This window comes from Canis aureus, chromosome 19 (assembly GCF_053574225.1).
Source record: "Canis aureus isolate CA01 chromosome 19, VMU_Caureus_v.1.0, whole genome shotgun sequence".
Taxonomy (NCBI): Eukaryota; Metazoa; Chordata; class Mammalia; order Carnivora; family Canidae; genus Canis; species Canis aureus.
The window spans coordinates 55,557,765-55,570,172 of NC_135629.1; the positions used below are offsets into that span (position 1 = coordinate 55,557,765).

Consider the following 12,408-nt stretch of genomic DNA (forward strand, 5'->3'; position numbering starts at 1 on the left):
GCAGGCAGAGGGAGAAGCAGGCTCCATGCACCAGGAGCCCGACGTGGGACTCGATCTCGGGTCTCCAGGATCGCGCCCCGGGCCAAAGGCAGGAGCCAAACCGCTGCGCCACCCAGGGATCCCTATACCACCCTTCTTAATTAAACTCAAGAACTCCCTTAAGATATACAGAAAAATAAATGAAAGAATATGGAAAAACACTACACTCTAGTTAGAAAATTAATACTCACTCTCTCTTTGGATCCTGATGTTTTGACACTAATAACAGGCACACCTTTAGATTTATCCATCACTACAGTTCGCTCCGTTCCTCGACTTCCTACAGGAAGTAAAGGAGTCATGTTAAGGTAAGAAACCAGAAACATCCAAATTAGAGAAAGTACCCAACTCTATGGAAAAGAGATCTAGTTTGTGTTGCTGACTACAGCAAACCACGAACCACACCAACTAGGAAGAGAACACCAGCTGGCATCTCTGGTGACAGTACCTGATTTTGTAGTTCGGGATCGCTCTGAGGGGCCAGGTTTCTGATCGTCCTGATCTTTACTCTTTTCTCCACTTCCATCTTCACCCTTCTTAATGTCCTCTTTTCTATCAGCTTTATCTTCCCTCTTAAGGTTCGCAGACCTAGAAATAACATCCCAGGACACACAGCCTGTTAGATACAGTATTTAGGGAAGAAAAGCAGCCCTGACCAGGCCTCTTGCATTGAGCACCCCAGGACCAGGAGGCTGCCTGGGCTGGCATCGATGGAACGATCAACAATAGGGAGTCCCATCTGCTCTCCCCAAGCACCCCTGAAAGAGGGACTGCAGGAAGGAATCATCTCAGCTACCGGAGGTGAAACCCTTCAACCAAACGTAAATGAAAGGATGAGTCTCCCCTAGCTATGGAAAACGTGCAGAACGGGAACTACAGAAAGGACAATCTTGGCCGCAGCTCCCTCAGAGAACAGCAATACCTGTCGCTGGTGCTGGACTTCTCCTTTTTTCCCTCACCCTCTCTCTTCTCAGAGGCTTTCTTCCCAGTAGGCTCATTTTTCGCCTGAAAAAGAGAATCAAATTCAAGTATTACCTTATTTCCTTAAAGAGTCATATCCCTGGGGGGAAAAAAAAAGCCACTTACTTTTTCCACTGAGATCATCTTCCCATGGAGCTCTGTTTTGTGCAAGTGGTTAATGCATTTTGTGGCCTCTTCTGCTGTGGACATTGTAACAAAGCCGTAGCAGCGAGCTCCAGGACTCCGGGCATTTGTTACCACCTTGGCACCCACCACCTCAAAGGAAAATACAAAAGTATGGCTTAGACAGGAGCCCCCTCAACCCTGCCCTGACTGCACATAAAATGCACAGGGCATCACAGGTTCATGCTGTTCCTCAGATCCGCGAGTCCTGGTGCCTTCCTAGGGTGAGAGGACCATGGGGAATGCCCTGTCACCAGGTGCCTGACAAGTGGCACCTGACAACCAGGAAAGCTAATACTACTGCCTCACTCTGACTACTCAAAGGCTGTGCCCCACTTCCGGCCCCTCCCCCTGGGAACCAGGATGGCAGGGTGGAGGGGCAGAGAGGAAAGTGGAATGAAGGCAGGCCTCTTCGGGCATTCTGTGAGCCATGTAGGCAGTGAAGCAGGAAGACAGCTCTGCAGATGGAGACTGACAGCCCACACTTACTCAGAGCAGTAACAAAATTCAGTGAGAGGTTTCTGGCGCTACAGGCACTTTACACAGCACTTGCTTTTCCTAATGACTTTGGCAAGCTGACGTTAGGTACCCTAGCTCAGGAGAAGTCCCACATAAGCCAGTATTCATTCCTAACTAGGCTCCACAGAGACTCAGATCCAAGGGAGTTTCTGAATGGGCTGGTCCCCTACCCAAACACCCGAAGCCTACAATATGCATCCAAGACACTGGAGGCTCTAGGTGACACATCCCTGCTGAGAGCGCCCATCTGCTCTGAGGGCCACAGTGGAATCATGAAAGGGGCCCACTTCATATACTGAAGCTCAGGAAATCACCAGTTATTTCTACAACCATGTCATATTTAATTTTGCTGGTTAGTTCTCTGACATCAATAACCAAGATAAGTACTATTGGTCTTTTCTGTTGTGATTTGTTGATCCCTTACTACAAAGGCCTATGCCTTTGGCTTGCCCCAAAAAGCTACTTCGGAGACAAGGAGCCCAGGATGCAGCAGCAGCTGATTTGGGAGGGGACTCTAGAAAACACATGGTGGGGGTGGTGAAAAAGAGAAGGGAAGAGACCAGATACAGGTGCTCTGAAACACACAGGAAACTGCAACAGGCCTTGGGGGTGGGGGTGGGGGGTGCAGGTGAATCTATCTATCCCTGCCACAGTTTGTGGGCTGAGCAGGCAGGGAAGACAGGCAAGTGTTGCAGAAGACCAAAGGCCAGAGCTGCCCCAGCTGTGGGTGAGAACAGGTGAGCTGAGAGTGATGGGGCAGAGGCACCAACAGCTCTACTACAGCTACACACACCATCTTCAGGAGGCAGCCATTCTGAGGGCCCCAGGCATAGAGGTGAGGTTCACATGACCGAAGTATCCAGCTCCTGGCCACACAAGTGTGAGCGGCATAGCTGTGGCCTCCAGCTACCCAGACCAGTCTGACTCTACAGCCCCTGTTGACAACCCCTTCCCATGGCCACACTCGTCTGTCATCACCACCACTCCAGAGAAGTGAAGCATCTCCCCACCCTACCCTCTGCTACAATCCCCAAAGCCCTCCCTGGTGGCTTCTGGCTGGGGAAGGGGAGTAAAAAAGCTGACAAAGGCTGACGTGGGCTCTGGGAGTTTCCATCTCTCTCACACCTAGCCAGGGAGAGAGAGACCCTCCAAGTCCAATGTGAGCTGAAAGAACGGCATGATGTCATTCAAAGCAGTCACCAAGAGGACAATCACCTGTATGTAAAGGCTATACTACGTTGGCTTCAAAACATTTTTTTCTCCAGAAAACCCCTGATCTTACCTTCCCATATTTGCTGAAAAGATTCTTCAAATCTGTAGCTCTGGTGGTAGAAGAAAGTCCGCTAACCCAGAAATTTCTACCACAACTGCTACGACCTATTTCAAAAGAAAAGTCTGGTCAAAAACACCATACTCACAAGATCCTGAATCTTAAAAGACTGAAGTCATCCCAAACCAGATACTTTCCCCACTTCTCCCAGATGTCAGCACCACCAAAGTCAGCTAAGGCAGGAGGGCCTCATACCTGTCCTCACACAACCTGTGCAAATGCACACCAGGCCCATCAGGGCTTCGAGCAATGCCACTTACAATAGTCAGTCAGGGGCTATTGGGACTAGGGGAAATTTGTTCCCTTAAAAAGTCACCAAATGGCAGCCCAGTGGGTTGGCTTCTGAACATAAAACAGCTGCTATTCGGATGAACTCAATTCAGATGCTTCTCTTTCTTGTCACATGCACCTTCCCACCTATCCTCTGTTTGTATTCTAGGCTGCTAAGGAGGAATCTAAACCAACAAAATATCTTCTCCATTAGCGATTTTAATTAAGAGATATGGTGTTCATAAATCTGAAGTACCAGGTAACCCCAAGATTTCTGAAATCAGAAAAAAAATTTCCATTTACAAGTATCACTGAGGCTAAGGAATCTGCAAATTAGAGGTTCAGTCAGGATCAACAAGCTCAAAGTGCTCTAGTGAAAGCAAGAGTACTTCAGATCAATACCTTAACTCTGAGGACCTGGCTCGCTCCCTATAACCCAGAACCTGCAGAGTGAATAGCAGAGGAGTGGAGAAAGGCTTCATGAAAGGCTCAGAGGCAAATCTGGGTAAGAAACGCAGTATGCAGTGAACTAGAACCAGAAATCCCACTGTTGCCAAGGCCAAACATGCTCCAAGAGACCAGTGTTGCCCCAGTCACCTACCCTTTTCCTCTTTGGAAAGCCTTTTTGTATCCGAGTCATCTTCGACAGAACTAGAGACAAAAGATAATGTCACTCCAGAAGGAAGAAGCAGAGAGGAAACAAACTCAAAATCATAAAACACGTGCTGAGGTTGCATACCTACCCGAAATTTAGTTCTGAAAAAATGATACCCCGACAAACTTGTATTGGAAATCTGACCTAACCATAAGATTTCAGACCCATAGGAGTTAATTAATTCTGCTGGGCTAAAGATAATTAGGAAGAATTAAAGAAAACAACCATGATAGGTTGAGAAAAGAAAAAAGATTATATAATCAGTTTAAAATAAACAAAGAGAAATAAAACATTGTTTAGAAGTAAACTACAATTGCATCAGTCTGGCTGGCCAATTGCAGAAAAAACAGCTTATGTGTGTCATTAAATGACCAATGAAAAGGAGATAGCGTCTGGTCTAAAACTGAGAAAAAACAAACCTCATTTTCTGATCAGCGCCCTCACTGGCTGAGGACTCTTTAGGAGCCGGAGGGACTTCATTACAAGCTTCAAAAGCAAACTTCTTCACGTCTTCTTTGCTATCTCTGGGGTCTGGGCTTGAGGCTTCCTGGGGCGCTTCCGCGGCCTCCTCGCTAGAGGCTTCCGTGTGCTCTGAGGCTTTACTACTCTGCTCAACTGGCTTCTCTAGCCCTACAGGCTCACAGTCCGTCCGCGCGCCATCGCCTGGCTGCTCCACGGGCTCCCTTTTCACTACCGCTAACAGGGTGTCTGCCCTGCTCGACTGAGCTTGTGCTGTTGACTCGCTGGCCAAATCTAAATCACCCTCCTCCGGATGGGCGCTGCCAAAAAGGTCCTCTTCCTCCGCAAGCTTTCTGTCTGGCCCCACGCTACTTGTATCCTGTGCCAAGGGCTGCTCCAGCTCGGAACCTTCTTCTTTTACTGGCTCAGATTTACAAGTTTCCCCCAAAATGTCGAGTATTTTCTCATTTTCTACGGATTTAACAGGAATAGAATGGCACAAGGTTTAATTACCAGGGAAATAAAGCAATCACAAATGCGGAACTGGCACGGCTGCCATACTAACACGAAGAGAACCGCTAGCTACACAGAGATTGGAAAACCCGCGGGTACACAAAGTGACAGTGGTTACACTACCTGCGCTCCGACTGCTACGGTAAGCCGCTACGCTACATGGAAGAGAAAAGCATCCCAGAGATTTAACCCCCAAAACCTTCTGGCTGATTCTTGACAGTCTTCATTCTGTCGTCGTTTACATAGGACTCTTCCGAATTTAGCTTCCAAAGTCCAAGGTGCTTAACTGAATGTATCACCATTCACTGAACAGCTCAATTTCCAAATTTCTTTGAATTTCTTTTAACAGAACAGTCCAACATGAAAACCAGAATCTCTTCCATCGGTGCTCTGAGATATTTGCAGTCCAGAAAGTGAATAGTATTTGTTTGGAATTCTCATGAAGAAACTCTTTCCTCTTCTGGAATCCAGTTATGTCTCAATGTTTTAAAATGCATCTCCCTACAACTACCTGCACTGCCTGAATTAAAAACCACAAAGTTAAGACACTGCCCAATATCACAAGATCTGTTTTGTGGGGTGCAGAGGTATTAGCTCATGAGAAGCATCATGCAAACTCTTTCTACATATGTTTAAGTGCCATTTATGTTTAAAAAGGCATGAGATCGTTTCATCTCATCAATACATTCTGTAACGTGAGAAGTTAGCCACTTTCACAGATCTGGTGATATGGCTGGGTTTCCAATCTCTATGATCCTGGTATGTTCTGGATCGTAAACCTTTAGAACAATGTATACTACAGTAAGGCAACTTTTTAAAATTAAAGAATTTAAATTAGAGAAGGTGGAAAGCTAGAATAGTTCCAAACCCCCGCTGGTAAGTTTTTCATTTAACAGTACCTGGCTCCAAGGAAGGCTCTTCAATTTCCTGCAACAAAAAACATAAATAAGATGGTGCCAGATGAATGAAACCTAGTTTCTTTACACCAAAAACTGTCACTAAAAAGGTGATTTCTAAAACATGTACTAGTAAACTCACAAATCCAACAGGTAGAGTATCTGCTCACATTCAGGACAGAGCCCACACATGGACACAGCACGTCACCTGCCTCTGCTCCCCCCCCCCCCCCAATCTGCCCGAGCTACTCTCAAGGGGCCTAGGACCTGGTTGCTGCTTCTGTTTGCGCTGCCTCGTTTCCCCAGCTCCTGGCAACATTATCACTTCCCATGGTACTGACATCACATGCTCAACCGTCCCCCTGGACTGAACTCTTAAAAGCCAAGAGAGCAGTGTTTTTGTCTACTTGTAATGTGTAACACAGTGCCTGACATTTATCATTTCTTCACATTTTTTTTTTCATTTCTTCACTTAACATAGATTAATTTCTGAAAATTTCAAAGAGTGAGGGAACATAGGCACAGGTGGTTTGACCCCTGTTCTGGGTTCCTATGGTCCTACCATGTCTGCACCTGGTCGCCTGAGCGCTCTCCAGGAGGACACAGTACTCCTCCCTGATCTCTTCCACTGACGTTCCCACTGGGCCACCTCTAATTACTAGATATCCCCCAAACCCTTCCCAGGAAGCCCTGCCGATCCAGAGCACTGCTATTCCTCACCTCCAAGAGCACCTGATTTTACTGTCCCTTCCCCATCTATCTGCCACCATAGTGTGCACAAAGTTCCTCTGCGGACTACAGCCTTCGGGCAATGGCCCCTCACACCATCTCTCTCCTGACAGCTCCGTCTGTACTTTCCCTCATCCCCAGCTGAGCCCTACAAATCCCCCAGCACTTAGCTCAGGAGCCATCTCCTCATGGAAAGGCTTCTCCTAATGGCTTCAGAGGCTGCCCCACTAAGGAAGAACCTTTCTCTCACCATGGGGTCCTTCAGCGCTCTACACTCTCTGCCTAAGGCATGTTATCCTGGAATTCCAGTCAATACTGATGAGCACTGACTAGGTCCCAGGCACAAATTTAAGCCTTTTACATACATGCGTTAATCACCAGACAGCCCTAACTGGTTGGTACTATTTGTATTAGTATCATCCTTCCTTTCAGACTGGGAGACTGGCAGAGTGGCGGACAAACTGCCCCAAGGACACACAGCAGAGCCATGTTCTATGCTATGGCAGTGTGAATGGGAGTGGGCATCAGCCCAGTCTCTTCCCAACATTGCTACTGTGTCTTCACACAGGGATAAAGGGCCCTGTGAAAATGGTGACCACCCTTCCTTCTCATTCATATCTGCATATATACCTGACACATCACAGGCACTAACACACACCTGGGACGTGGATGTGGTGGTGGTGAGGGGAGTCTGCACCTTCACTGGGAGCTAGTCCACCATTCTGAAAAGCCCCAGGAAACTCTACACATTCTTCATACTTTCATCCTACCTATTTTCTTTCCATGAAACATACCCCACTGTGGGACTTAATCCTACAACTAAAGCCAAAGAGCATTCTAGGCAGAAGAATCCTCTCCTTAACGTTCTCTGGAGAGAATTGAATCTATCCCCACTTATTTCTGCAAGGGTTTATATATGTTTCACTTTAACACAGGAATCTTGGACCTAGAAGGACTCAGGAAAATGATAAGACCCAGTTCCCCCTATCCTTTCGGAGCCAGGAATGGGTGGTGTCACTTTGCAGCTGGAGAGACATCAGCCCTAAAGGTAGGGTGGGTTCCAGCACAATTTCTTGATGTTTGCACCCTCCTTGAAACTGGGATTCCGGCTTGCCAAAAAACCAGCCTTGTCCCTGCCTGGCAGAAGCACATGGAGATTGTGTCTCAAAGATGATTTCTAATTAAGTAGTACAGGTGAATGAAATAGGACCAAAATAACCCCAAAACAAAAATAAAGACTGGCAAAAGCTGACAGTATTTTCATTTCCTCACAAACTTTCCATGAAAATCAGACCGCTATGCAGGTAAGTTTATTCCAACAGTTTATGTATCTAGGCAGGCTGGCAGAAAAATTAAAAGGAAACTCAAGACCCACATTTATGTAAATCCTACCTGAAAGTTAGTCCACATCTCATTTGTTCTCATCTAAGATTTAATATTTACACAGATGATATAGTCAAGATGATAAAGTCATCAAAAGAAATCTGTGCATTTTCTGTGAGAAAAATTCCCCAAAGCAGAACCAGGCCTGAGATCCCACCTTTCCCAGCTGTGGTGTCAGTGCTCTGGCCACCCCACCCTCCTGTGTTCTCATCTGGACCCCATTAATATCTCTTGGGGAGGCAGTGCTCCCCCAACCCTCGCCACCATCTCCCCTTAGTGTCTTTCTGCAGAGGATGCCACCCAGAACAGATCAGACAGGCAATCTCTGCCCCAGCTATCTGATCAACAAGAACATTCCCTCCTCTTAGTTATAGATAAGTCACAGTGCTTGTAGGGGAAGCCAAGACGATGAGTAATAGGCACGTTGTATTTGGGGAAAAGTGGAAAGCAAAGCCCTCTGAAGATACCAACAGGGCAAACAAACCTTGCAATGACTTTTACTTGGGAATGTCATACAATATCTGGTTTCCAGAAATGGTAGTCTAACCTTTGATTTTAAAGTTATTGAGACATACTATTTACCTGTAATATAGTGAAGTCAGATGATGAAGTATCTAAATTGTTTAGAGTTTCCTTGTCCTCTATCTGTAAAATAAATAAAAATAGTTTAAAAAACATCAATAAAAGGTAACACAATGGTACAGCTGTATAATGAAAAGGAATAGCCATGAAAATCAGTTATGATTGAATTCTAAACACAGTGCAGCAATCCAAACAGCAATATTAGTTTCACTTCACCTTGATTTAAAGAAATGTTATAAATATATAAAATAGCTGCAAATAGATTGGGAAACCCACTAAAATGGTACCACTGAGGTTTTAAGATACAAGCCAAACGAAGAAAGAAAAAGTTTAAGCAGAAAAGAGATCAAAATTAGGTAGTACGGTCTCTCCCAAGTCAACTGAACACCAGGTTTAGGGGCTGCTCTTCCATGAACGACATCCAGAATTAGACTGCAGAATGAATTTTTGGATTTCAGGGGCCACCACGTCTCCCAAGTCTGAATGCTACTGCTACTGAGCCCGCTGCCCCAAGGTGACTCTGGCCCAGACCAGCATGGCATCTCGGAGTCCTAAGCCTCCTAGCCTCATCAATTTCCAAACTGGAGTGCAGAGAGAGGAATAAAGGACTGCCAAGTCAGGTGATCCACTGAGGCGCCTCTGTTGGGGACAAATGACTGGTATGTTGACCTTCTATTCCAAGAAAATATCCCCAATATCTATCCCCAAATAAGATGGGAGGTTCCCCAAACATATAAGGGAGGTTCATAAAATTATTGTTGTGAGAACCAAAATAATTTTAATTGCTTGCTGTAAAGCCCTAAGGTTGTTATATTTTAGGGAGGGGGATCATTTTTCAAATATTTTATCAACAATATATATGGCTATTACGTTTCTGACTAGGAAACCACCCTTGCACCACTCCTTCCTTCCCCTGATGCAATCGCCTTCAGAGAGTCCACGCATGCTCATGACAGTGCAGCATGCATGTATGCAAGACCACCTCTCCCATGTCTCCTTTCTTTGTCCACATGAGTGGCAGCACATTCTGTCCCCTGCCATATTTACACTTTCTTCTTGTAGACATGAGTCTACTTACTAGTTCATTTACATGGTAGTATAACAGTAGTAACTATTACTGGAACTAGTAATAAAACTTTACAGTAACAGCAGCAACAGCCCTATTGTGTTGCTATATGCTAGGCATGGCTCTAAACTAGGGTCAGCATAAACCTTTTCCTATCAAGGGCCAGATAGCGAATATTTGAGACTTTGCAGGCCAGATGGTTTCTGTCATGATTATGTGGAGAGATCAGCTACCGCAGATGATTGCCACCAACAGGTATAGCTATGGGCCAACAGATCTCTGGCCAGTTTGAGGACTTTAGATGGAAGATAGTAATAAATGTTCATCTACTCAATCCTCCCCAAACCTACTATTTTTATAAATGAGGTCCAGAGAGGTTAAGTAATTTGCTCAAGGTCACACAGCAAACTGTCAGATGGCTAGTGAATGGTCCTAATTCTTAACCTAACCTACTTCCATTAATTATAATTATTTTAACCATCACTGGCAGATACTAGGATGTTTCCAGGATTTTACGGCTGAACATATTATTTTCTAATCGGGGGGTGGGGGGAAGAGCCTTCAGAAAAATCAGCTAATAAGGATGGGTTTGTACTTTGTGTCACTGCTCAAGTGTTTCTGGGTACTTTCTACAAAACCAGTGAATGATACTCACACCAAAACATAAAATTACACGTCCTATTTTTATCAAAATGACATTCATTTCTCAAAATCAAACACCCCATTCAGAGATGACAGTCTGCTACCTCTAAGGATACTCAGAATCAGTTCCAAGAAATGCAAAAATATTTTGAGGAATGGCAGAAGCGGATCCAGTAGCAGAGAACAGGGCTTCCTTCCCTTGGGGCAACTCGGGACCCTCACTGCAAGAGATCTGAAAGCCGCTATGAAAACAAGGTACCTCCCAGGAATCAACACATAAGGATTTCTAACAAGATGCCTAATGGCTTCTAATTTCACTGCCTTTTCAGTCTACCCAACAAACGCTGATCCTCACAGAAATAAAATAATGTAATAAATTATTCACACCAAATCAACACAATATTTGAGTTAAGCACACAGACTCTGGAATTAGTTTGGTCTTAATTCTCTTCTGAGCTGTGTGCTGCCTGGAAATGTTTCTTTACACCCTGATTTCCTCAAGCAGAAAATGGGCAAGATATATATATACATGTCATTCTTATTAAAAGTACTGAAAGACACCCGCATAATGCCTGACAAACAGAATTCAATAAATAGTACGCATTATTATTATAATTAAATTTGTTTCTAAAATGAAAAACAAAACAAAAAACAAAAAACAAAAAAACTAAAGCTTTTGGGACGCCTGTGTGGCTCAGCGGTTGAGCGCCTGCCTTCGTCGGCCCAGGGCATAATCCTGGGGTCCCGGGATCGAGACCCATTTCGGACTCCCTGCATGGAGCCTGCTTCTCTCTCTGTCTCTCTCATGAAAAAATAAATAAAATCTTTTAAAAAAACAAAACAGGGCAGCCCGGGTGGCTGAGCGGTTTAGTGCCACCTTCAGCCCAGGACCTGATCCTAGAGACCCGGGATCATGTTGGGCTCCCTGCGGGGAGCCTGCTCCTCCCTCTGCCTCTCTCTCTTTCTCTCTCCCCCACTCCTCTCTGTATCTCTCATAAATAAATAAAATCTTAAAACAAAAACAAAAAACTAAAGCTTTAAAGACAATGTCAAAGCCTATTTTATGAAAGGCTGACTAGGAAGGCACGATTGGTTCTTTATCAGGAAAAAAAAATCAACTTCAACCTCTCTTTTGGTATTTTCAAGGCATGCGAACCGTTACCACCACAGACCAAGCTCCTGTAATTGGAGAGTTTCTGATAGTGTCCCTGAAATGTTTAATGCTGCATTCTGAAAACAGCACATATTCCTGGATCTCATCAAGACACTTCTCAATAAAGCAAAGTGTATTTTCAAAATTGTCTAGATTTTACACATTAACAGATTAAGTACAATCCCACTGAACTAGCATTAAAAGACCTCAACTCCAAACATAAATTTTATCTCTCACGACATTTAAGGAACTGATACATTCATGATGCATCCTAGAGAGGCGCTGCCGAGTTACCTACAGCATGTTCTTGAAGCTGCTCAGGAAGCTCTTTCATCTCTCCCTCGACTAGCTCTCTACTATCAGACAGGGACTCTGGGAGATTATCCGCATCATCGTCTTCTACACAGTCTGCAACACTTCCGTTATCGATTTCTGCTTCATCCAATACACTGATATCCATCATATCGATGTCCTGCAAGTTCTCCAAACTGGTTTCAACATCCTCCTGTGACAAAACAAAATAACAACCATCACATACTGCCATAGGTCGATCCAAGCTGATTCACTGACAAGGCTGCACATACCTGTCCATCCCCAGAGTTTTCCTCCAGCCCGTTATCTTCCACACCCTCTTCTTCTGGCTTACGCCCTGAAGAGAGAATAGTTTACAGCATCAGATCAATGACCTGCATCTTCCAAAAGCAGTGACTTTTATAGGCCCTAAGCATGACAGAAGCTGACACCAACACCCGTGGTACTTCCCAACTTAAGAATGGTAATCCTGGAAGAGTAAGGCCATTTGTGACAGGGCAGCCTGCTCCCACCCCAAGCAGAAGAGGTTCTATTCTCATCAAGTGGCTGTGCGGGTGTAAGGAGCTGGAAATGAGTACTTAATGAGGTCAAGGCAGATAAAGACCCGTTTTAAGGCCTGGCCTTTTTGTCAAGTAGCTTTGGCTGTGGGGGAAAGAACATTCCATACAGCATGCTGCTTTTTAGTTAAGAAACATGGAACATATTTTCCCATAGAAA

General features: G+C 44.9%; 1 protein-coding gene across 4 annotated transcripts in view; it reads right to left on the minus strand.

The window, feature by feature from the left end:
• Positions 1-12,408, minus strand: part of SAFB (scaffold attachment factor B) — a 35,032-nt gene that overhangs the window by 10,343 nt on the left and 12,281 nt on the right. For all 4 annotated transcript variants that reach the window (XM_077860346.1, XM_077860345.1, XM_077860348.1 and 1 more), the window contains 11 exons: positions 11,964-12,028; positions 11,678-11,884; positions 8,519-8,581; positions 5,828-5,855; positions 4,376-4,886; positions 3,903-3,952; positions 2,984-3,078; positions 1,126-1,275; positions 962-1,044; positions 488-627; positions 231-319 (listed from right to left, as the gene is read on the minus strand). In XM_077860346.1, coding sequence (XP_077716472.1) covers positions 231-319; positions 488-627; positions 962-1,044; positions 1,126-1,275; positions 2,984-3,078; positions 3,903-3,952; positions 4,376-4,886; positions 5,828-5,855; positions 8,519-8,581; positions 11,678-11,884; positions 11,964-12,028 — 1,481 coding nt within the window. The remainder of the gene's footprint in view (positions 1-230; positions 320-487; positions 628-961; positions 1,045-1,125; positions 1,276-2,983; positions 3,079-3,902; positions 3,953-4,375; positions 4,887-5,827; positions 5,856-8,518; positions 8,582-11,677; positions 11,885-11,963; positions 12,029-12,408) is intronic.